The 27,254-nt window shown below is 35.6% G+C and overlaps 1 protein-coding gene across 9 annotated transcripts in view; it reads right to left on the bottom strand.

Moving 5' to 3' along the window:
• The window catches only part of EHBP1 (EH domain binding protein 1), a 344,879-nt gene that overhangs the window by 161,915 nt on the left and 155,710 nt on the right, over positions 1-27,254 (bottom strand). For 6 of the 9 annotated variants that reach the window (XM_040224015.1, XM_040224017.1, XM_040224019.1 and 3 more), the window contains 4 exons: positions 26,763-26,867; positions 25,985-26,107; positions 22,239-22,479; positions 7,322-7,511 (listed from right to left, as the gene is read on the bottom strand). In XM_040224015.1, the coding sequence (XP_040079949.1) occupies positions 7,322-7,511; positions 22,239-22,479; positions 25,985-26,107; positions 26,763-26,867 (659 nt within the window). The remainder of the gene's footprint in view (positions 1-7,321; positions 7,512-22,238; positions 22,480-25,984; positions 26,108-26,762; positions 26,868-27,254) is intronic. The other 3 variants (XM_040224018.1, XM_040224022.1, XM_040224023.1) reach the window with 1 other exon arrangement.

Raw genomic sequence — 27,254 nt, 5'->3', positions numbered from 1 at the left:
GTTTTAATTCTCAGCTGGAAAACTGTGACAGGCACCTACTCAGTTACTCCAGAATATACTGATATAAAAGAGCAACCTTTAAAAAAATCACACTTAATTGCTATATAAAATTTGTTTCAAAATGTAAGCATCCTAGTCATGGTTTATTTCTATAAGCAAAATGTAACATTTTACCTCTTCCAATAAATACAGTCAGAAAAAAATCAAAAGGCAAATTGTTAGAGATGGTTTCAGTGCCGGGGTTCCTGGTTTAGACTGCAAAGGTCTTTTAAGTGGATTACTGCTAGTATAAATTTGTCAGATTTGCCCCATTTGTGCACCAGGGCTGAGATTAGAGTTGAAGCAAGGTAATGCCTAGGGCTGGCTTCCCAGGTGGCTAGGTGGTAGAGAATCCACCTGCCAATGCAAGAAACATGGGTTCGATCCCTGGGTTGGGAAGATCCCCTGGAGGAGGAAATGGGAACTAACTCTGCCTGGGAAATCCCATGGACAGAGGAGCCTGGCAGGCTACCTCATGGCCTCACAAAGAGTCAGACACAACTGGGCATGGAGTGCCTAGGGCACAAGATTTAAGGAGGCATTCACTTTTAAGGTGGTGCAAATGCACAGTCTTCATTTCCACCCATGTGAGAAGTGAGTTCTTATATTTAGTGTCCTAAGAGCCTCTATTGCAGTGTTCTAGTCAAGGCTCTTCAGTGCACCTATCCAAATATATTTTAGAATTGACATCGTAGGTGTCAAAATGTAGTTTTTTCTCAACAACTTTGCCAATAATGCTATGCTCTGAAAACTACCATATCTTTTCAGACCACCTTGCATAAATGTAGCAAACTGACTTTGAAGGAAATACTACTCAACTTTTGATAGCCTGGGTTTTTTGTGTGTGGTTTTTGTTTTTGTATTCTGTTTCTAGACTGTTTCTAGACTTCTTTATGCTCAGTGGCAAAATATTCTGATGATTTTCTTTTAAAGGTTACATTGCTTGATTTTCATATGTCATTCTGAATGACTATTTTCAGAGGTCATCATTCATGTTTTCTCACAGAAGAGACACCAAAGTTTGGGTTCATTTGCATCTCCACTATAAAACTCATATTTTATCTATGGCACAGCCTGCTAACACTTCCTAATATCCATTTTACTTATCTTCCTTAGTAACAGAACCCTTGAGTTTTAGCTGGGTAATGCAATTGCCCAGAATAAAGATTCATTTTTCTGTCTCCTTTGCTAGAGGTTGCTGCTGCTGCTGCTAAGTCTCCTCATGTCCCACTCTGTGCGACCCCGGAGATGGCAGCCCAACAGGCTTCCCCGTCCCTGGGATTCTCCAGGCAAGAATACTGGAGTGGGTTACCATTTCCTTCTCCAATGCATGAAACTGAAAAGTGTAAGTGAAGTCGCTCAGTTGTGTCCGACTCTAGCAACCCCATGGACTGCAGCCTACCAGGCTCTTCCGTCCATGGGATTTTCCAGGCCAAAGTACTGGAGTGGGGTGCCATTGCCTCCTCCGTTGCTAGAGGCAGGTGTGGCTATTTCCCCGCTTTCTTCTTGTTGACTGGAATGGCACATATCAACTATGGTTCAAGCAGCCATAAGGCTTTAAGGCTACCGTGTCAGCACTAGACCATCAACATTGGTAAAAACAGAAATACATGTTTCTTTTATTTAAACTGTCATCAAGGCTTTCTATTGCCAGCAGATAATCCTAATTGCAATTGAAACTGCATTAACTGGAGATTTTTATGTTTAGTAAGTAAAGATTCTGAGAGGATCCTCATTCATATTAAGAAAAAGTAACTGCTGTAGTCATTTTATCAACAAATGTCATCTGTTCTTAACCTTTACCTAAAGTCAGCTACACTGAAAGAAAAGTGGCTATGTACTGGAGAGAGAGGAAATTCCAGAACATAAACTATTTTGCAGGGAGATTAAATTATCATTAAAAAAGTAAAGGGAAAATTGAAGGCATTCCAAAGAGACAAGCAATACAGTTGATGTTTACAATTCAGTCCCAGTTGTATCTTTTGCCTTTGGTTCTGCAAAAATTTCCTCTTGTTTTCTAAACAAGTTATCCTATTTCTTAAGAAAAAAAAAATTAACAAAATGGCTTCCTTCTCTTAGTCATAATCAAAAGAATACTAACCAATAGACCAGGTGATACATAAAGCAGTGCCTCATTTATTCTGTATTATTGAGGAACAAGGTATTCTGGTAAGAAAGGTATTCCAGTAAATAAAAACTTTACCAGTAACTTAAGCTTATCCCCATGGTGCCCTCTGCAAGCTATCATTGAATGCAGTTTGGCATTTTACAAAATGACTATGCATTTATCATCATATTCAATTAAATTTTGATCTTCATTCCTTTTAATGATTTTCCTTCGAAGTTATGAGGTACTTTCAACTTACATATGAGGTACTTTCAACTTACATATGAGGAAATTAACATGTGCTTATTGCTTTTCAGCGTGAGTGGCCCACAGGCACCATTCCGCACAGTTTTGCAGACAGAAATGGAGGTAAAGAACTTTATATAAGGGGGCCTTTATATATAAAAACTGAAAAGCATGTTTGTTTTGTGGTTTGAATTTGCTGCTAGGATCAATCAAAGAGACTGCTGTATGTAACTCTGACTTCAGTATAACCTGGGCTTCTTACAGTTTCTGCTAATTGTAAGTACTCAAAAATATACAAGTGTAAAGCTTGGGTCTCTATAAGAGCATTCGAGAAAGGTCACAATATGAGTGAAGGCTTGAGTCACTTAGCTGAGCCGTTAGATATGAATAATGTTTCCACTTTCAGAGATAGAGTAAGTGGACAGTGTTTCATTGCTAATCAGGCTTTTTGAGGGAGCCCTGCTCCACATGATCAGGCTTATTTCACCATCCAATGTGCGGGGGCGGGTGGGGGGAAGCTTCTCCACATTATCATAAGTGCAAGTTGAATTTTTTAAAATTCATTGACAATTAGCTATTTATATTGTGATTTTTACAGAATTAGGTATATAGTGCTTAGTAAAATACCTTTGTGATGTATTTGGCAAAAAGGTCTTTTATGTACCTAAGCTCTTATTATCTGACTCGCATTTTATACTAAGTTGCATGAATCATATCTAGGAGTTCAGAGTTATATACTTATTAACTTAAATTCACAGTTAGTAAATGGTGATCAGCCACCACTGAGCCTAATTTATCATTTTATCTTATTGGATGCTTGTGTTTTAAATGTCAGGTTACACCCCTAAACATTGGTCTTTTTTACCAAGTTGGCTTAAAAAGTGTCATAGTTTTCTCATTTTACAAATGCAGAAATCAATGGTCTGGAGTGAGGAGTTTATGTAGATTTATTACACTGGGGGATTCTTAACTGCCTTTAGAGGGTAGTTTGAATTTTATTTACAATATAAGTATATGCTTACCTGTTTAAATTCTGGTCTTGGCTTTTTTTCATAAATTTTCTTAAAAATAAGTAGTTTCAGGTTACAGGTAGAGGAAAGTAATCATCTGGCTGAGCACTCATTCTATGACATGATTAGCCTCTGCAGTCAATTGCTACTGAGTGCAGTTTAGCATTTTGTTATCCAAAACAAAATATAAATATTTCATATAAATATTATTTTATTATTCAACTAAATTTTGAGTCTGTTTTCTTTTCCAAAAAGCTTTATTTGAACTATTGCTTCCTTTCCAATTTAAAAATATAGTAAATAACTGGCCAAGAAGCATACTGTTTTAAGCATCAAAACACTAATTTTAGTATAAATATTTTTATATAAAACACACTGTCCTTGGGCTTTCCTGGTGGTGCAGAGGTTAAAGCATCTGCCTGCAATGTGGGAGACCTGGGTTCGATCCCTGGGTCGGGAAGATCCCCTGGAGAAGGAAATGGCAACCCACTCCAGTACTCTTGCCTGGAGAATCCCATGGACAGAGGAGCTTGGTGGGCTACAGTCCATGGGTCGCAAAGAGTCGGACACGACTAAGCGACTTCACTTCACTCCTTTCCTAAACAGAACATTGTATACAAAGCATAAGACTCTTTCATGTTGACTCAAGGTTGTCAAATGGTCATTATTTTACTAAGCTTTAATACTGCAAACAAAGTCTTCAGGAACTACTTGGATATGCACACACATACATGCACATACACACACACAAACAAGTCTATTCCTATAATAAGCCCCATGTCACTGCTCTTTTTCAGCTATCATTTATCATTTTTGATTATCATCAATATGCCATTGATTCTAATCTTCTTCCTTATCTCACACATAACTGTGCAGTTAGTAGTTTGCAATTTCTTTCTTTTATTTTTTTGGCAATGGTTCATTTTTTTTTTTCCAAATGAAATCTTACATAAATATAAAAAATAAAAAGATTTGTGCTATGGAAATGGAACAGAAGATCAAGTTTTCTATTATTAAGCCTCTATACCTGGTTTCCAGTGCACAACACTGAGGTGTCTGATGGAACCCCAGGCCACCACCAAGCTAATACTCCTGGTCAAACCTGAGAGTAACTTTCTCTATTTTGAGGGATGAATTTTGGGGGAAAATGTCATCTGGTATCTAGTAGAAAGTGAAAGTGAAGTCGTGTGCGACTCTTTGCGACCCCATGGACTGTAGCCTACCAGGCTCCTCTGTCCATGGGATTTTCCAGGCAACAGTACTGGAGTGGATTGCCATTTCCTTCTCCAAGGGATCTTCCCGATCCAGGGATCGAACCCGGGTCTCCTGCACTGTAGACAGATGCTTTACTATCTGAGCCAACAATAAAAAAGATCCATGATCTCATTACTCAATAGCCTCTGAGTATAACAAACCAAAAGAGAAGAGAAACATTTTATAAAATTCAAATAGTTAAACAACATAGAAAGGGGAAAAAGGAAAAGAAACGCCTCCTTCAACCTTGTGCATACCCACCATCCCCTCAAGATCTTTCTCCTCAAAGTTACTTGTGAGTCCTTCCATAATGTATAGGAGCATGCATGTTTGTCTACATGTGTATATGTGTGTGAATAAAGCCTTTTAAATAAAACTTTATACATACAAAAGTTACCATACTATACAGTTATGCACTTTGTTTTTTCTCATTTAATAATAATATCAGCAATCTTTTTTTAAAATTAATCTTTCATAGCTGTGTTTTACACAGTTGAGTTATCCAAACTAACTCCCAGATCAGCAGGTTACTGTGAATACAACTGCTTGTGTGTCTGAAGATGATGAGGCATTTTCCAAGAGAAGCATGGTGGTAAAATGCTCAGTTTTCCCCCATAAAGATCATTTATTCCACAATATGTCTACAATGGAACACTACCCTCAAAATAACATAAAAAATAGCTATATTATACTTTACTACAACAGAATTCAATCACAGTGAGTAACACTATTTCTATGGAAAAATGTATTTAAGAGTTCTAACTTGGAACTGGAAATACCTGTCTACAGGTAGAAAGGCACAATGGGAAATATGAGTTTTAGACTCAAAAAACCTGAATTTTAATCCTGGCACTGTCAATACTAGTTTTATCACTTTCAGGAAGTTACTTAACTAAGGTTCAGTTTCTCAGTGTAAAAAGGAAATAATGGTATTTATTTCTCAGGTTGTTTTGTGGAACAAATGAAGTTATAGAACATTGCCTGACACACAATAAGGTACTGTTAAGTTCCTTTCCATTCACTTATGAAGAAATTCAGAGAGGCAATGGCACCCCACTCCAGGACTCTTGCCTGGAAAATCCCATGGACGGAGGAGCCTGGTAGGCTACAGTCCATGGGGTCGCTAAGAGTCGGACACGACTGAGTGACTTCACTTTCACTTTTCACTTTCATACATTGGAGAAGGAAATGGCAACCCACTCCAGCGTTCTTGCCTGGAGAATCCCAGGGACAGAGGAGCCTGTTCGGCTGCCGTCTATGGCGTCGCACAGAGTCAGACACAACTGATGCGACTTACCAGCAGCAGCATGAAGAAATTAGGATTTTGTGATTAGCTTCAAACTTCAGTGGCCTACAGAAGGGGGACAGGGAGAGAGTAGGCAGCAGAATAGAGATTCAGGGAAACAGGACAGTTGTAGGTATTCTTGATGGTTAGAATGGATAAAGAATCTAAATAGCTTTTTGATTTTGACCAATGCCTCAACTGCCGCCTTTATTTTTGCTCTCATGGGAATAGGAACTGACCATCTCTTTTGCTTTATATTTCTGTTCTCTACTGCCTTCATTTATAGACTCTACTCCCAACTTCCCTAGCCAATAGCAAGATAGAATTTAGTCCCAGTTTCTCTTCCTAAAGTTACACACAGTTAAACACACCTGATATAAAAACACACACCTGGAGACTGACTTATAGAATGGCAGAGTGAGGACCTCAGTGAACTCACTCCCCCTCAAACAATGAAAATAAAAGCAAACAAACTATTTCAGAACTCTGGCATTTAATGAAAGGCACAGAATGAACTATAAAATATAACAGCAACTACTGAAATTTGATGCCCTTGAGAAAAGCAGCAGCCCAGGCATCTGAGATGGAATATGGTCCAGAGAGCACGTAATTAATGAATATGCCAGTTCCAATCCTGTCTGTTGGCTGGGGGACCTATGACCTTTATCCTTCTGAGTTTAAGTTCATCTCTTTCCCCCTCTAACTACCTGTGAGAATTAAATAATGTCATATGGTAACAATAACAAAACACTCATGAGTACTGTCATAAGTTATTTACCTTAAAAAACTTGCTAAATCCAACATCTCTACCTTTCAGATGAAAGATACACTATTTGCAGTCAAACCATTCAGAAGCTTTAGACTTTGTTCTAAGACTGCGCTTTACCTTTCCATGAAGTTATTATCCATTAACATTTCTAAAAAAGAATGACAATAAGGCCACAATTGTAATCTGACATAAATCAAAGGGACAATATTGAAATTCTTCAGCAAAGTATTTCTCTGCACTGGGTGTCAATCTTTCTGGTACATTTCTTAAAAAGATGATTGCTATTCTTTCCTCTATATTAGAGTAACCTGTCTATCATGACTAGCTGCTTTAGAGTATATCCTTTTTTCAAAGCACCAACCCTACAATTACACTGCCTTTCTCCCTCTGACTTCAAAACAGCATTTAAAAAGCAAATCTTAACCCAGACAATCCAATCTATAACGTACTATAAATTTATAGACTTCCAAATGTATATGCAGTGTTGCAGTATAATGGATTTACTTATATTTTACTTTTATATCATCAAAATATTAATAGCTAACCATGACTTTTCTTAATTTGAAAACAAGCAAACATTAATACATGTTTTAATAAGATTAAACTCCTACCTTAGGAGAAGTGGAGAGATCTCTTCCTGCAGAAACACCTGTGTTTTCATTTACTCCTCCTGTCTTTGGCGAGATGGCTGGTGGGGCTGGGGCTTTTCTTTTTACTCTCCTTTCAGTTTCCAGTTCTTGAACTGGACTTAGCAAATTGTTTGGAGGAGGAGTCGGTTTAGGTTCATAAAAAGGATTTGATCTAAATGAAGAGGAATTACTGTTAAATATCTTTATAAAAATAGTTTATTCCCAACTAAAATACTGTAATATGTATAAAACTAATCATAAGGAAAAACCCAAAGCAATGATAACTTACAATTTGGAAATCATCACAATTAATCTTTTGTTTTGTGAATCATTAACAATAAAATCTTCGCTTTTAAGAAGTATTTTAAAATCTTTAAAATACAAGTCACACTCAGCTCCACTATATACAGACCCTTGGGAAAATGTTTGTAATGAAAGTAAATACTATGTATTCTCAACATCCACAGAAAAGGAAATAAGATGAGGAAACATTTATTTATTTTTTAATGCTCCTCTCACCAAACCTTTTTTCCCTTGCATTTCATCTCTTCCTCTGTGTTAAAATTCACTTGTTAGGGACTATCCTTTAGAAGTTCATTCAGTGAAGCTCTTTTGATAGCAAATTCTCCGAGGCACTGAAAATGTCTTTATTTCAGTCTCATACTTAAATGATAGTTTAGCTGGGTAGTTTATTCTGCTGCTGCTGCTGCTAAGTCACTTCAGTCATGTCTGACTCCATGCGTCCATAGACGGCAGCCCACCAGGCTCCCTTGTCCCTGGGATTCTCCAGGCAAGAACACTGGAGTGGGTTGCCATTTCCTTCTCCAATGCATGAAAGTGAAAAGTGAAAGTGAAGTTGCTCAGTTGTGTCCGACTCTTAGCGACCCCATGGACTGCAGCTCACCAGGCTCCTCTGTCCATGGGATTTTCCAGGTAAGAGTGCTGGAGTGGGGTACCATTGCCTTCTTTGTAGTCTACTCTAGTTGTTCGTTAATTCACCTCAGTGCTTTGAAATATTAGCCCACTGTTGGCTTAGTACTGCTCTTTTGTAATTTATCTCATTTCTGGTTGTTGTTAAGATCTCCTTATGTCTGGTTTTGAGCAATCTTACTACAACATGTCTAAGTGTGTACTTCTTTTAATTTATCTGGCTTCAGATTCCTTGAATTTTCCTGAGTCTGGAGACTCACGTGTTTCAGTAGTTCTGAAAAATCATCAGCCATTATGCTTTGATAGCCTCTTTTTTATTTTCTCTATTCTTTTCACTAGAAAATCATATCAAATTATGTTGAATTACCTCTTTCCTACATATTTTTACAAATTTTTATATCTCCTGTGTTACATTTTGAATAACTCCTTCTCATTCTTCACAAGATCCATTTAACCTTTTCTCGTTTCACTGTGTCTAATTTAATGTTCAATTCTCCATGAATTTTAATTTCATAAGCATATTTCTTTATATGGCTTGTGTATAATACCTTAGGTAGAGAGATTTGAGTCATTAATCATTTATACATATTTGTTTTATAGTCTCTATCTGATAAATCTATCATTTGAATTCCTTGCATTTATAATACTGGTCTTGACTCTTAGTTAACTATTTCCTTGTGTATTTTGTAATTCTAGATTGTGAGTTCAGGACTTATTGAGGAAATCCTGTGTAGTCTGAGGTGGGAGTGCCTCTGTTCAGAGTGTTTCACGCTTGCATTTGCCAAGTAGTTTAGGAGCTACTTTGTTTCTTATTTTCTTGGCTTGAGGGGGTTCCCAGACTATCCTGCCAACATAACATCAAATCCACATGAGGGTAGGTTTAGGCTTATAACTTCCTAGAGAAGTCTTTTTTTCTCTACCTAGAGTTTAGGTACAGACAGAAAACCTTCCTTTCCTGTTAACTCTCTTTATGAGTAGATATTTATCCAGTTGAAAGAAGTGAAAAGAAAGTGAAAGTCACTCAGTCATGCCTGATTTTTTGTGACCCCATAGACTGTAGGCCACCAGGCTCCTCTGTCTATCGAACTCTCCAGGCAAGAATATAGGAGTGGATTGCCATTCCCTTCTCCAGGAGATCTTCCCGACCCAAGGATTGAACCCAGGTCTCTTGCATTTAAGGTGGTTTCTTTACCATTTTGGGCTTCCCTAATAGCTCAGTTGGTAAAGAATCTGCCTGCAATGCAGGAGACCCCAGTTCGATTCCTGGGTTGGGAAGAACCACTGGAGAAGGGACAGGTTATCTACTACTACAGTATTCTTGGGCTTCCCTTGTAGCTCAGCTGGTAAAGAAGCCACCTGTGATACAGGAGACCTGGGTTCAATCTCTGGGTTGGGAAAATCTCCTGGAGAAGGTAAAGGCTACCCACTCCAGTATTCTGGCCTAGAGAATTCCATGGACTGTATAGTCCATGAGGTTGCAAAGAGTCAGACACAACTGAGCGAATTTCACATCCTTTACCATTTGAGCCACCAGGGAAGCTAGTCAGTCATCCATAAACACAAGTATCTGGTATATACAATGATTATTCTTCCTATTCCTATTATAATAAAAGTAATAAACTTATATTTTGGTTATTTTTATTAGTTTGTTGCAATTTTTTTTTTTTTGCAATACCACTTTGTTCCCGAGAGTTCAATATCTTGTATGCACAGTAACAATAGCATTTCTGAGTCTACAAGGCTAAGACACAGACCACCCAAACATAATAAGTATACCAAAGGAACTCCATCTAGTCAGATAAGGTCTGTACTGGTAATAGCCTTCTGTGTTCAATTATGTACGTTCTTTTAACTGCAACAGAAATAGATTTATTTAAAACCAATAACCAAGTCTGCCTCACAACAGTCTGCTCTCATGAGACTCTGGGTACAAAGTAATCTAAACCAGAGAGGTGAAATAAACCATACTTGTATGTCACTCTCACTCTGTACTAGTTGCAACAGTTAGTGTCATGTGACTCCTTCTCGGAGAAGGTAATATCTTCTTCTCATTGAGCTAGAGATATAGCCTCAGAATCTCTCTTACCTCTGCTCAGGCCTTACCAAGTTATTTTTCAAACGTTAAAAGTAGTTCAAAGGGAGGTAAAAATAAAGAAATGGGATTAAAAAGAATTTAACACCAAAACTTAGAAAATGAAAAAACATCTCTCCTCTCCCCCTCAAAACTTACTCTTTGCTATCTGATGTTAAATGTTTCAGTACTGAACAAACCCACTTCAATCTAAGTGAATTAACTGACATGTGAACTACTTCAGTGATATTTCTAAAAATTATTTCTGATTACATCTCTCTATAACAAATTTGCAAAGAAGTCCATTACACAGTAGCTGCCACAATAATCATTATTAATTTGTCATATAAGTATGATTAGTTTTAAGAAGAATTTTGAGGATTTAAGGATCAGTTCATTGCAGTCACACAGTCGTGTCTGACTCTTTGCGACCCCCATGGACCGCAGCACGCCAGGCTCCCCTGTCCATCACCAACTCCCAGAGATTACCCAAATTCATGTCCATTGAGTCGGTGATGCCATCGAACCATTTCATCCTCTGTCATCCCCTTCTCATCCTGCCTTCAATCGTTCCCAGCATCAGTGTCTTTTCAAATGAGTCAGCTCTTTGCATCAGGTGGCCAAAGTATTGGAGTTCCAGCTTCAACATCAGTCCTTCCAATCAATACCCAGGACTGATCTCCTTTTACAATGGACTGGTTGGATCTCCTTGTAGTCCAAGGGACTCTCAAGAGTCTTCTCCAACACCACAGTTCAAAAGCATCAATTCTTTGGCACTCAGCTTTCTTTATAGTCGAACTCTCACATCCATGCGTGACTACCAGAAAAACCATAGCCTTGACTAGATAGACATTTGTTGACAAAGTAATGTCTCTGCTTTTTAATATACTTTCTAGGTTGGTCATAACTTTCCTTCCAAGGAATAAGCGTCTTTTAATTTCATGGCTGCAGTCACCATCTGCAGTGATTTTGGAGCGTCCCAAAATAAAGGCTGTCACTGTTTCCCCATCTATTTGCCATGATGTCACAGGACCAGATGCCATGATCTTACTTGTCTGAAATGCTGAGGTTTAAGCCAACTTTTTCACTCTCCTCTTTCACTTTCTGCCATAAGGGTGGTGTCATCTGCGTATCTGAGATTATTGAAATTTCTCCGGGCCATTTTGATTCCAGCTTGTGCTTCTTCCAGCCCAGTGTTTTTCATGATGTACTCTGCATATAAGTTAAACAAGCAGGGTAACAATATACAGCCTTGACATACTCCTTTCCCTATTTGGAACCAGTCTGCTATTCCATGTCCAGTTCTAACTTGCTTCCTGATACAGGTTTCTCAAGATGCAGGTCAGGTGGTCTGGTATTCCCATCTCTTTAAGGATTTTCCACAGTTTATTGTGATCCACACAGTCAAAGGCTTTGGCATAGTCAATAAAGCAGAAATACATGTTTTTCTGGAACTCTCTTGCTTTTCCGATGATCCAACAGATGTTGGCAGTGTAATCTCTGGTTCCTCTGCCTTTTCTAAATCCAGTTGAACATCTGGAAGTTCACAGTTTACATATTGCTGAAGCCTGGCTTGGAGAATTGTGAGCATTACTTTACTAGCGTGTGAAATGAGTGCAATTGTGCAGTAGTTTGAGCATTCTTTGGCATTGCCTTTCTTTCGGATTGGAATGAAAACAGACCTTTTCCAGCCCGGTGGCCACTGCTGTTTTCCAAACTTGCTGGTTATTGAGTACAGCACTTTCACAGCATCATCTTTCAGGATTTGAAAGAGCTCAACTGGAACTCCATCACCTCCACTAGCTTTGTTCGTGTGATGCTTTTAAGGCCCACTTGACATCACATTCCAGGATGTCTGGCTCTAGGTTGGAGATCACACCATCGTGATTATCTGGGTTGTGAAGATCTTTTTTGTATAGTTCTTCTGGATATTCTTGCCACCTCTTCTTAATATCTTCTGCTTCTGTTAGGTCCATACATTTCTGTCCTTTACTGAGCCCATCTTTCCATGAAATGTTTCCTTGGTATCTCTAATTCTCTTGAAGAGATCTCCAGTCTTTCCCTATCTATTCTTTTCCTCTATTTCTTTGCACTGATCACTGAGGAAGGGTTTCTTATCTCTCCTTGCAATTCCTTGGAACTCTGCATTCAAATGGGTATATCTTTCCTTTTTTCCTTTGCTTTTTGCTTCTCTTCTTTTCACAGCTATTTGTAAGGCCTCCTTGGAAATGCCATTTTGTTTTTTTGCATTTCTTTTTCTTAGGGATGTTCTTGACCCCTCTCTCCTGTACAATGTCACGAACCTCTGTCCATAGTTTATCAGACACTCTTGTCTATCAGATCTTGCCCCTTAAAGCTATTATTCACTTCCACTGTATAATCGTTAGGGATTTGATTTAGGTCATACCTGAAAGGTCTAGTGGTTTTCCCCACTTTCTTCAATTTAAGTCTGAATTTGGTAATAAGGAGTTCATGAGCTGAGCCACAGTCAGCTCCCAGTCTTGTTTTTGCTCACTGTTTAGAGTTTCTCTAACTTTCGCTGCAAAGAATATAGTCAATCTGATTTCACTGTTGGCCATCTGGTGATGTCCATGTGTAGAGTCTTCTCTTGTGTTGTTGGAAGAGGGTGTTTGCTATGACTTGTGCGTTCTCTTGCCAAAACTCTATTATCCTTTGCCCTGCTTCATTCCGTACTCCAAGGCCAAATTTGCCTGTTACTCCAGGTGTTTCTTGACTTCCTACTTTTGCATTCCAGTTCCCTATAATGAAAAGGACATCTTTTTTGGGTGTTAGTTCTAAAAAGTCTTGTAGGTCTTCATAGATCCATTCAACTTCAGCTTTTTAAGCGTTACTGGTTGGGGCATAGCTTGAATTACCGTGATATTGAATGGTTTGCCTTGGAAACAGAGATCATTCTGTCGTTTTTGAGACTGCATCCAAGTACTGCATTTCGGACCCTTTTGGTGACTATGATGGCCACTCCATTTCTTCTAAGGGATTCTTGCCCACAGCAGTAGATATATAGTGGTCATCTGAGTTCAATTTACCCATTCCAATCCATTTTAGCTTGCTGATTCCTAAAATGTCAACGTTCACTCTTTCCATCTCCTGTTTGACCACTTCCAATTTGCCTTGATTCATGGATCTAACATTCCAGGTTCCGATGCACTATTGCTCTTTACAGCATCGGACCTTGCTTCTATCACCAGTCACATCCACAACTGGGTATTGCTTTTGCTTTGGCTCCATCTCTTCATTATTTCTGGATTTATTTCTCCACTGATCTCCAGTAGTATATTGGGCACATTGCAAAGGATTTTTACTTAACAGGAGAAAATGACAAAATTCCTTAAGATAGGCAATTTTTCAGTGTGTTTTATATAACTGAATTTACAATACTACGTTGCATTCAACTTTTATTTAACTTATTTAGTATTACACAGATATCTAGAACTATCCTTATTCTTCATGTCTCTCCACCTCCCTCTAACCACTTGAATATTGGTATACTTTGTATTTAGACAAATGCTTTTTGCATTGATAAATATGATCATGTCATTTTTATCCTTTAGTTTATCAACATGGTAGATTATACTGATTTGATTTTCAAATATTAAAACAGCCTGGTATTCCTGAGATAAATATCTATTCATAGTGTATAATTCATTCTGCTGAATTATATCTGACAATATTTTGTTAAGGAACATTCATGAGGGATATTGGTCTGTAGTTTTATTTTTTGTTTGTGTTGTGTTGTTGTCTGGTTTTGGTATCAAGGTAATACTAATTTCACAAAGGCGTTGCAAAGTGTCTCCTCATCTATTTTCTGAAAGAGACTGTGCAGAATTGGTGATTATTATTCTTTAAATGTTTCATAGAATTCTCCAGTGAAAAGAAGGTCTGGAAATTTCTTTTTGGAGAGCTTTAAAATTATAAATTGAATTTTAAAAATCATTTTTAGGGCTACTGAGCTTACATATTTCATACTGGCTGAGTTATAGTTGTCTTTCTTTAGAAAGTGGCCCATTTCATTGAAGTTGTCAAATTTATGCATGTAAAGTTTCTTTCATGGTATTATCTTGTTATCTTTGTGTGTTTGCAGGGTCTGTAGTGATATCTCTGATTGCATTTCTGGTATTGGTAATTTGTATCCTCTCATTTTTCTTTGTCGGTTATGCTACAAGTTATGCTATGATCAATTTTATCAATCTTTTCAAAGAACTAGTGCTTTGTGACATTGATTTTTTTTCCTCTATTTCTTTTCTGTTTTCAGTTGCATTGATTTCTGTTCTTTATTTCCTTTCTTCTGCTTGCTTTGTGTATTTGCTCTTCTTTTTCTAGGTTCTTGATGGGGCTGCAAAGACCCAGACACAACTGAGCCCACACAAATTTATCCCTCCTTTGTAATGACAAGAATTACATAATTTCTAGGAAGTACATTTAAAAAAACTTGAACAGCATTTTTAGTAAGGAAAAATTATTAAAGGAATTAGCATAATTTCCACATTCTGTTAATCAACTCTGATCTCAATCACCTATTTCAAGGCAGCTCACATCACTATGATAAACAAGAATCATTTTTACTCTTGTACTATTCAAAAGTAATACATTAGTAGTATCATTAATTCATTGTGAATTAAAAACTCAGTTATATTAAGTGGAAAATTAGACAGAGTAACTTTAAATGATATTATTCATTTAAAAAAAAATAAGAAAAAGTACTCTAGAAAGAAAAACTAAAGTTGATTAGAAATAAGGTTAGCAAACACAGTGAAGAAAGTGTGGCGTGAAACCTACACTCTCTTCCTCTCACTTTGAAAGTTTATATTTCTTTGGGAAAACAATTCGATCGTATTAAAATAAGTGTATGGCTTTTCTGATTAAACTTCAATGACAACTTCCCTTGAGAAATCAGTATACACCCACACTAATGATTTCATGCTGGACCTCAAAAGTTCATCTCATAAATGCTTTGAAAAATATTATTGCTCTATCACTTCTCAGTTTTCCTACATAACTGCAAGGGCTGAACTAACCCCCAGCATGAGAAAACTGAGAAAACCATACAGTTGATAGTGTAAAGGACAAGTGCTAAAACCACTTAAGAATGCATACATTCTCTTGGAGCTGACAGGTACGCTGAATTTCTGAAGGCTGTTTTACACATCACAGAACTCAGCACTGTTTGTTTATGATAGTTTTATGTCAGAGGACACAGGAAGAGTTTGGTAATGGAAGATGAGTCATACAGGCATCTTGATGAAAAGTCATAAGTTTATTACTGAAGTAAGAACAACTTCTGGAACATTTTTGCTACTTAAGTTGGACCTACAAACTTCTGGAGACAAAGATGAGAAATACCAGGTAAGTAATTAACACAGAGTTCTTCCTGGACATTATTAGCTGACAAGCAACCTTCGAGATTTATGGATAATATTCCTACAAGAAAGGTGAGTGTTTGTAGTCTCCTCTGGTAACCTCAGATGATTGAGCAATTCAGAATGTTCTTTACTCACGGGAAACTTGTAAAGGCTGTGACTTTCATGTGGAAAAAGAATGGTCAAAAGGAAACACCTAGTCATTCTGATTTTAGTTTTTATTAAGGCATTTAAAAAGTTTAAGCAAACAGATGTCTCTTTAATTTGTTAATAGGAGAGAGCAGGGTGTGTGTATGTTGTGTAATATTCATGCATCTTGGAGTGACTGAATGTTTGTCTTTAAAGTTTGCATTTACATTCAAATACTCTAGGTGTGTGGTTATTACTCAGCACCTACACCACCCATGAGAAATTTTATTTTGATCACACATTAGCCATTTCAAAGAAAACAAATACAACAACTTCAGCTAGAGCTAACTTTTTCAACTCCTGTATAGTTATTAATTAGTAGTAAGCTCTCAACCTGGGTTTTGAATCAGATGATTATCATGACATAATTCCTGTTCTTATAGGAGGTTAGAACTATTTCTTAGTTTTATCAAAACCTAGCTATGCCCATGGAAGCATGTAGCACATGTGAGAGTTATTACCCATGTGCTGTAAAATGAGCAAAGGTTGAGAAATGCTGTTCCAGGGCAACAGAAAACAAGTTAACTACCTTCTTCTTTCAAATAAGTCTTTCAAATATTTAAACTTGGTTATTATATAGTTCCCTTAAACCACTTCTTTAGTAAGTCGAACAGTCCCTATGTCCTCAGTCACTGCTCATTTGATGTGGTTTCTGGAGATTTTAATGACTCTGTTCACTCTACTCAATGCTTTGAATCATCAATGCCCCTTGTAAAGCGCAGCACCTATAAGCAAAGTAATGCTCAAAATGGGAGTTGACCAATCTACAGCAGAGGGATGACATTTCTTACTGCACACAAAGCAAATGCTCCCAATTTTTGTACATCAAAGGAGCCTTGTTATTATTCACCTCTCAACTCATATATCCCATATTTTGAAAAAATTTCCTACTACACTGCATTTTGAAAGAAATAACTATTTTTCTTAAGGTCTAAATAACATCAGTACAATGAAATTCAGTATTTCCAAGGAAAACAAAGACCCATGTAGCCTCACTATAAGCAAACATAATTATTATTTAGCTTTTAATAAATGTAAAATATTCTGTAGATCTCCCCTGTTTCATATCAATTATTTTCATCAAACAAACCTAAAGCCCAAGGAATCTAGGCTAGGATTCACTCATGTGACAGAGTATTTCTGTTAATAAAGTTAAATATTGCTGTGTTGTTTTTTTTTAACAGCTTTATTTAGGTATGGCTGATATACAGTAAGTGGCACATATTTACAGAGTATAACTTGTTGAGTTTTTTATATATGCACATAAGCGTGAAACCATCAGCACGATCAAGACTATAAACATTTCCAATTCTCCAAAAGTTTCCTTGCATCCCTTTTAATCCATCCATCCTTCCCTCCACCTCCAGTCTCAGGCAATTATGGGTCTACTTTCTCTCATTACAGACTGTTTGTATTTTCTAGTTTTAAATAAAGGATATCATATAGTATATGCTCTTTTTTGGTCTGACTTCTTTCAGTCAGCATAATAACTTTCAAACTGATCCATGCACTTACATGTATCAAAAGTTTGTTCCTTATTACTGAGTAGTATTCCACTGTTATGGATATACTACAATTTGCTTATTTATTTGACTATTGGTGGACACTGGGGTTATTACTGTATCTTGCTATTATGATAAATAAAGCTGTTAAATATTCATGTATATGACTTTTTGTGGACATACGCTTTGATGCTTTTGGTTAAATACCTAGGAATGGGATGGTTAGGTCAATAGGAATATGTTTAACTTTTTCAAAAACTGGCAAATTTTTTTTCTAAAATAGCTACATTTAGAACTTTGAGAGTTCTGAGAGTACCAGTGGCTCCATGTCCCTGACAGTATCATGTATAGTAAAGTCTTTTAATTTTGAGCAATTCAGGTGGGTGTGTACCAGTATCTTATATGGTTTTAATTTGCATTTCCTTGATGACTAAGATGTTGAACAACTTTTTATGTACACATCGGCTATTCTTGTATCTTCTGTGAAATGTCTGTTCAAATCTTTTCTCTCTTTAAAAAAGACAGTCTGTCTTATCATTGAGCTAGCATTCTTTACATATATTTGATAGAAGTCTCGACTGATAGGTATTTTACAAAGAAGTCTGGCCACACTTTTTATCTTCACAACTGTTTTTCAAACAGCAAAAGATTTAACTTTAAAGAAGTCTAAATTATATCTTTTTTCCTTTGACTTTTTTTTTTTTTGCATTCTATTCAATAAATTTTTGCCTAATTCATTTTTCTCCTATGTTTTCTTCTAAAAGTTCCCATGTTTCAGTTTTTACTTTTAGGTGTATGATCTATTTTTAGTAAAATTTTATATTTGTTGTGAGGTAAGGACCACAGTTCTTTTCTGGAGGGGTTGGGGGATATAGACCTTTAATTGTTTGAGCACCATTTGTTGTAAAGATTATCCTTGCCTGACTTCCTGTGCTACTTTTGTCAAAAATCAATTGGCAATATATGTGTGGGTCTAGCTTTAGATTTATTTATATTCTCTTTCATTTAACTATATGTTTACTTTTAAGCCAATACCAGAATGTCTTGGTTAATGAGTCTTGAAACTGGATAGTATAAGTACTCAAACTTTATTCTTTTACAAAATTCTTTTGGCTATTCTAGGTCCATCATATTTCTGTATACATTTTAGAATTAGCGTTATCAATTATTACAGAAAATACACCAAAATTGTGATTGGGATAGCACTGAATCTATGGATCAATTTGAATCCTTGGCTATAACATTTCTCTCTATTTATTTGTCTCAGCAATGTTTTCCTGTTTTCAGCACACAGGTATTGCACTGAACATCTTTGTCCAAATTTATCCCTGAGTTTTGGTTTATTTTTTTGGATGCTTTTGTATATGGTATTCTAGAATTTTCTACTTCTGATTGTTAATTGTTACTATTGAGAAATACATCTGAATTTATAAATTGATCTTGTATCCTTTACCTTGCTAAATTTACTTTTTAGTTATAGTAGACTTTGTGGAGATTCCTTATAATTTTCTACATAAATGATTATGTCATCCGTGAAAAAAAGATAGTATGTATATCTTCAAATAACATGTATAAAAAGCTTAAAACAGTATTCAGTTTCCCCATGCTCAGCCCTTGTGTGACTACTATCATTTGTTTTATTTCTACCCCTATCCAAAACCCAGAATATATTGTTATTTACACTTTAAATGATCAATTATCTTTTAAAGAGTTTTTTAAAAATAAGACATGTATTTTATATATATTCTATTTGCTACTTCCTGTGCTGATCATTCCTTTGTGTAGATCCAAATTTCCAAATACTGTCATTTTTCTCCCACCTGAAGGATTTCCTTGTAACATTTTTTGCAAAGCAAGTCTGATAATGATGAATTCTCTCAGGTTTTGCATGTCTGGAAATGTCCATTATTTTGACCTTTTTCTCCCCACCTGGAAATAAAAATTTGTTTTGGCGGGTTTTTTTCTTTTTCCTGGACTATGTCTCAGAGGGTAAAAGCATCTGCCTGCAATTCGGGAAACACGGGTTCCATCCCTGGGTCGGGAAGATTCCCTGGAGAAGGAAATGGCAACCCATTCCAGTACTCTTGCCTGGAAAATTCAGGAACCTTGTGAAGGAACCTTGTGCATCCATGGGGTCACAAAGAGTTGGACACAACTGAGTGACTTTTCTTACTTTCTTTCAGTAGTTATATATTACCCCACTATCTTCTAACTTGAATTGCTTTTGTTACAATGCCTGGGTATAGTTTTCTTCATCATTCTTGTGGTTCATCCAGCTGGTTAGACCTGTAGATTTACATATGTTTTTAATTTCAAAAACTTTCAGTCATTATTTCCTCAAACATTTTTTTCTGTTTCCCTCATCTTCTTTTCTCTCCTTTGGGAACTTCAGTTCACTTAGGTTAATTGAAGTTGCCCATTGATCCTCTGTTCACTTTTTTCCCCTTTATGTTTTAATCTGGAGAGTTTCTATTGCCAAGAATTCAGGTTCACTAATACTTCCTTCTGCAGTATCTAACATGGGATTAATCCTATCCAGTGTATTTTCCATCAGATTTTGTATATTTCATCTTTATAAACTGAATCTGAATTTACTTTTTGTATTCCATGCTCATGATTTCTTCCACCTTCTTGAATATCTGGACTATATTTATATAATAGTTAAACTACAATTGTCTATTAATTTCATCATCTGAACCATTTCTGCATCCATATTTAAGGACTGAGTTTCCTCCTCATTAGTAGTCAGAACTTCCTGCTTCTTTCCATGCCTGATCAATTTTTGACTGGCTGTCAGACATTGTGAATTTTGTGTTGGATGCTGAATTTTTTGGCATTCTTTTTAATACAATATTTTTGGGATCTGTGTGGGATACAATTATGTGAAATTATTCTGATTCTTTTGAGATTTGCTTTTAAACTTTGTTGGGAAAGCCTATAACAGCCTTTAGTCAAGGGTTAATTTGGTCCCACTACTGGGACAATACTTTTCTGTGGACTCAACTCGATGTCCCATATGGTAGGATGTCTTTTCTCTCTGGCTGGTGGAAATCCAAACCACTCTTGATCCTACGTGAACTCCAGGGATTGTTCTGTCTAATCCTTTGTTCTCAGTAACTTCCTCATATGTATACTCTGATTTTGAAGTCAAAGTCGCTCAGTCATGTCTGACTCTTTGTGACTCCACGGACTGTAGCCCAACAGGCTCCTCTGTCCGTGGAATTCTCCAGGCCAGAATACTGCAGTGGGTAGCCATTCCCTTCTTCAGGGGATCTTCCCAACCCAGGGATCGAACCAGGGTCTCCTGCATTGCAGGCAGATTTTTTACTGTCTGAGCCGCCAGGGAAGAAGCCCTATACTCTGATTAGTACTCAGTTAAAGACTCAAGAGAAACTTTCTAAAGATTGCTTAAAGTCTTTATGAGTAGCTTTCTCCTCTCTGATACTCTATACACAAATTCTAGCTACCTTAGTACTTCAAAGTCCAAACTCTGCCTCCTCAGCACAGGGAGATTCTGGAGTGTTTGGGTTCTCTCTCCTTGAACTGCACTTGGAAATACTCTATTAATAAAGTTTGGACAACTGTAGTGTTCATATTTCTTGTTTCTGTTCTCTCAGGGGTCCCGTGCAATTTTATTTCCAAAAACTGTTATTTTATACATTTTATTCAGTTTTTTAGTTGTGTAAGACAAGAAGCTATAAATACTCCATGCTACTCCATTATGGCTAAAAGTTTTATTGCTGATTTTCAAACATACTCAGGGCCACAGTGTGCAGCTACATGGGTTGCAGTGTACAATTCCAGAATACAATGTGAATGCACCCTCCTATTCCTAATCTGGATTTGAGTAAAATGGAAGCCCTAATCACACTATTTATATATTGAGCCTGTGGTCAATAAACCTCTCTTTTGGGTAGAAATAATAATGCAAAAGCAGATAATTCTGAATTTATAAATGTCATGATCTCATTGCTTGGCATTTGAATAAATCTTCCCATCAAATCAATATCAGAAATAATTATTTGGCTCCCACAATAGACTCATAACATAACTGAAGTGTAATGCCTTCAAGAATCAATTAAAAACACTTATGTACCATTTATAACATAGTTGCTTGGGAAGATACAATTGGAATTCTAACCAGAGACTCCAGAAACATATTTCCTTCATTTGTTAGTTTAAGATGCATACATAATCATGTGGAAGAGGGTGAGAGAATGAGGGTCAAGATTATAAAAATTTAGATTTGGGATGAGATAGATACTAACTTATAAACTATATATTAACATAGGGACAGACCTCTTTTGGGGTTTCCCTGGTGGCTTAGCAGTAAAGAATCTGTCCGCTAATGCAGGAGGTATGGATTCAGTCCCTGGGTTGGGAAGATCCCTGGAGAAGGAAATGGCAACCCATTTCAGTATTCTTGCCTGGGAAATCCCATGGACAAAGGACTCTGGTGAGCTACAGTCTATTGGATTCCAAAGAGTTGGACATGACTTAGTGACTAAAAAGAGGCAGAAGCAGCAGACCTCTTTTTACCCAACTAAAGGTACATTAGGGCTTCCCAAGTGGCTCAGTGGTAAAGAATCCACCTGCCAATGCAGGAGATGCGGGTTCAATTCATGGGTCAGGAAGATCCTTTGGAGGAGGAAATGGCAACCCACTCCAGAATTCTTGCCAGTATAATCCCCAGGGCAGAAGAGCCTGTGGACTATAGTCCATGAGGTCGCAAAGAGATAGACATGACTGAGCATACATGCACACAAAGATATATTATAGAAAGACCTCTTTAGTTAAAATATGATGATTACAAAATGAAATGTACTTACTCATCCAACTCTTCTTCTTCAGCTTTAGAGCTATCAGCATAGAGATACTTGCTCATGTCCACTGGTCTTATATTTTTTCTTTTTGTAGACTGGGGTGGAGAATCCTTTACAGTTACAAAGGTTTCTGGCTCATCAAATGGGTTCAAATACTGTGGAGTCTGTACCTCTTTAAAGGGATTATAGCTGTTACTATAAAAGGATTCTTCTGGTTTTTTAGGTGAAATTGTTTCAGTGATTTGTTCTAGAAAACAACAACAAAAGATGAATTAAATTAATACTACCTGATACTTGCTTATATATTTAGTCTTCAAAAACACTCGATCTTGAATTAATACTCTATGAGGTTGAAAGAGTGCAAATCAATAATATGTTTTAGAGGGGCTAAGTTCAGAAGATGTGATATCTAAGATTTTTGTCCACTTCTCTAGGTGCTCTCTGAAATAGCATCTTTGAATTGTTAATACTCTTAGCATGTCTTCTAAATTGACATTATGGTATGCTGATTTTGGAAATTTTAACCTTCTTAGAGGTACAATATCTATTGTTGCTTATTTTATTTCACTATACTAAGTTGCCCCACCCCAAACTGACATATAAAAATTTCTGCTTTTAAAAAAAACATAAAATGAACTTAATTTTGGAATGGTCTCTGGTAGTTACACAAGCAGAGATCACTTAGGAATCTGAAAATTCATTCTGGAATATATCAAAAATACACCATATGTCACTGAATTTGTTTTTGTGAAGTCTTCAAAGACCAGGTTTCTGTATACTATAAGACCTTAAATCTTTACAGCTTTTAATGGGCCTTTTCAACATAATTCATATTCAGTCAATGCTTTATATAATAACATAAAGGAATAACAAGACTTCTAAAGTTGAAAGAGCTACATTAAAATCATACTGATAGATGTGTTCCACTAAATTCTAAATTTTACTACAAATTTCAGTTTGAAAACAAAGGTACTCTTAAAAATAAAATTCTGACTTCACAGCACAAAAAGCACTACGACAGTACCATGTCCTCCAAAAATACTTATGGAGTACTTAGTAACAGCATTTTGCTTTTATGTTTATTAATATTTTAAAACAAAACTAGGGAGAGTTTCACAGAAGTTCAGTGGTTAGTACTCTGTGCTTTCACTGCCATGGGCCTGGGTTCAATCCCTGGTCAGGGAACTAAGATCCCATAAGCTCCATAGCGTGGCCCCCCACCAAAAAAGAAAAACACCCAAAACTGGAATGTATAATAAAACTGTTTAAAATTTACATTTTAATGATATAAATGTTTCCTTAAATTGGAAAAAAGTTTCAGAGAGCTGATAATCACAGAACAGTTCAAAAGTAATTTTAATTATGCCATGCAACTCTAACAAAATATTTCTAGGAGAAGAAGGCAGAAAATCAGTTATTAAAATCTTCAAGAAAAATAATTATTTTATAAGTGACATTTCAAACAATATAATCCAATTAACATAAAAATCTCTTCATTGACATATATTTATGATTTTTATATTTTAGAGTCAAACTACTTTTACTTACACTTTAGACATTAGCCCAGAAAAATTATTTTGTCTTTATATTGAAAAGATAACTATAACAAACAACTCTAAATTGAAATTCTATACACCATGGTGAAGCAATCATGAAGTACTGAACAGAATTCATAAAATCATAATAAGTCAACAGTGAAATGAATTTAAAAACAGCCTAAGGTAGAGAAGAGACTCAGTAACTGTATGTTTAGTAACACCAGGATAATACTCAAACACCACGATAAGCTTTATACTAATCTAAATGAAGCATTATCTTTTCTCTGAGCATAGAAGAGACTGAGAGTTTTCTTCCCAACTCAATTTTTTATTAACAAATCCCAAGTCTCAAATGCTTAAGAAATAGACAAAAGTTGTTCAATGGAAATACCATTTTTTTTTTTTTACTTTCAGGTAAAGGATTACAAAAATTGATCCACGTAAGTTCATAAGTTATAAAACCAAAAGCAAGAAAGTACTCAAACTATAGAGCAAGATTTAAAGATGATAGAATAGCAACAAAGGAGAGTTTAAGATGAGATTATTTCATTTAAAGGATAACATACATTTAAAAATGACTTTCTAAACAGGTCAGTGAAGCACAGACTATCATGAATCTAAGAGGAGAATTGAAACTATAAAAGCAAAACAAAAAAACCCCAAATATCTAAACAACTGCAACACATTTTTTTTTCCTAACTACTTGTATTACTTGAGAATGCATGTTTTTAATCATAAAAATTAATAATAAATTATTTCAAGAAAAATGAATATTCTAATAGAAAATACTTATTCTAAAGTCTTCAAGAAGTGTTTATTTAAAGAAAATACTGGCTGTCAAGTTTATTCTTAGCTCTATAGGCATAATTAAAGATTCTGAATAAGGCTCTCTTAACCTTTCCAAAATAGAAATACAATATATGCATTATGTAGTACTCTTTTCTATACCTCGGAAACAGACACACATATATTTTTTTAATTACTTATTTAATTTTAAAATGAAAAGCTCAAATACTCCTATCTCAAAATATTTTGGTAATTTTTTTTAACTCAGTGTATTCAGACATATATACTATGTAATTAAGGAGCTTTGTGGTCAAAAGAAGACACTTGATTAGTAATCTTAGCTCCAACTCCACCTCCATTTACCTGAAGTTCTTGTTCAAATAACTTAATTCCTCTGGGCCTCAGCTCCCTAATCTGTGAAAAGAGACTGCTGAACCAGATTACTTCTAAGATGTATTATAATCATTAAGATTTCAAATACTTCAATATAAAATAAGTCACAAAAAAATACAATCTCATTAATCTAAACTTACTAATTTAGAATTTGTAAAGAAGAGAGAAAGTAAAGGAAAAAGAAGAAGTAGATTATGAAATGATATTTCATACAGTGAATCCTTAAATTGAAATCTCATTTTCACCATTATCTGCAGTAGCAAAATTCTTTAAAGCTCAGGAGGATGTCATAAGAGCAGTCTAAAAGATGCAAACAGGGGTTACTCATTCTTGCATTTACTTTGAGCAAACAGATTTTAATTAAACAAAGGTCTTATTTCTTTAATAGCTCTTTCCTAAGCTTTAATAGTTTGAAACTACTTGATAAGAAAAATGACTAAGGAAAAAAAAACCTTGGTTTTATTTCTTCTATATATGTTGTATATATGACAGGAGTAGCTCTTAATCTTTTCTTCTATTCTGTGACATTCACATGCACAGTTTAACTTTTGTTACTGAGAATAATTCCCAGCTGGAGACAGGGAATTAGGGGTGGAGAGGCTCATCAGACTGAGGTGTGAGGGTGGAGAAGCTGTATTTAGAGAGGGGCTACCTCCACCATCCTAATATGGATATTTCCCACAACCTGATCTTGCTTGGTAAGGCCAAAATAATGAGACTTTACTGTATGCCAGCTAAGTAAAATACTGTTATATCTAATATTAGAGCTTTACTATTTGATCAAACTAATAAAAGAGTTAAAAAAAAATAAGCCCCAAGTAAATGTCTATGTAGGCTTTCTTTTTTCTTTAAAAATAATTCAATAAAAGCTATCCAGAATTGCTGATCAATTGCAAGTGGTATTGAATAAATAATAGTCATTAGAAACAAAATTTATAAGTCTTTAAAACAAAACAAAAAAATCTCTTTCTGTCCTTACAAATCATGAGAACTTGACTAAATAAAGACTTCAAAAGTAAAGAAAAAATGTGCTACCTTCTGAATCAGGATCTCCAAACGGGTTTAATTCTGCTACATCAGGATCACCAAATGGATTTAAATTCACAGTGGCCAAGTCCTTTTCTGATTCATCCAAAAAGTTAAGTTTGTTGATAAGCTCTGAAAATAAACATATGTGTCAGTTCACTGTGGTTACATAGAGCTAAGCATAATTATCATTCATTCATGAAACATTTCAAACTGTAAAAATTTACAGTAATAATACCTGCAAATAATAAGATATAGCATTTTACCAATGAAAGAATGCCATTCAAGTATTTTGTAGCATACCAACATATTCAAATAAAAGAAAACAGACATATGCATATGAGTTTGAAAATAACAGACAATAAATAGAGAAACTCATCTCAATCTTACTTGATTCAATAAAAAAGTACTAACATATATTCTGAGAAAAAACATCTTTCACTCCTAAATTAATGAATAATTCAAGCTTATGTAATATGAGCAAATATTTTCAAAACAATGTTGTTACAATATATAAGCTAACTAAAGAAATATGTCATTGACCAATTATTATCTTATAAGATATTTTAAAATCACTGCCTATCATCCTGATACAGGTTTTGCTAAAGATGGTAAGTTCTGTTATGCTGTTGCCTGTTGGTGCACTACAAATTACCAAAGAAAATTTATTAAAGGAAATGCACAAAGACAAAACTGACAGCTAAGTACAGACAGAAAGTCAAGAGGTAGCAGGTCACAGTAAATACAGGCAATCAGAAGCAGAAAGAAAGGAAGAAAGCTCTTAGACCTTCAGAGGAACTGGCTGATTTAGCTGAAGGCATATTTGCTTGCTTTATGCAGTCATCTTGATCTTCATCTAAGCTGCTCAGAGCATTCAATTGGTTTACAATTTCTGTAAACAGAAGCCAGTCGAGACAAATGTAAGGAAAGGTCACTTAATTAAAGAGTCATAGAAGCATGCTGTTACTCAAAAAGACAAAGAGAGGGGATATTTGGTTAATCAAAAGAATACAGTCAGAGGATGTTATTTTGATAAACAACAACAGATGTATTTAACTGAAAGTGATGCTGTACTAATAGAGAACATTTTTGTTAAAATTTATATTAGTACTATTAACTAGGTTAACAAATACAAAACAAAGATAATAACTTTCACATTCTACATTTGTAAAATAGGGCTTTAAATGAAGGCATTAAAAATAGAACAGAAAAATTTTCATCAGATACCACAGAAAATATGTGCTATTTGTTTTATAGTATTCTAAATTTAAATTAAAGG

This window comes from Oryx dammah, unplaced genomic scaffold, assembly GCF_014754425.2.
Source record: "Oryx dammah isolate SB20612 unplaced genomic scaffold, SCBI_Odam_1.1 HiC_scaffold_25, whole genome shotgun sequence".
Classification (NCBI taxonomy): domain Eukaryota; kingdom Metazoa; phylum Chordata; class Mammalia; order Artiodactyla; family Bovidae; genus Oryx; species Oryx dammah.
Note: the sequence above shows the minus strand (reverse complement) of the source record. Positions and strands in the feature narration are given on the sequence as shown.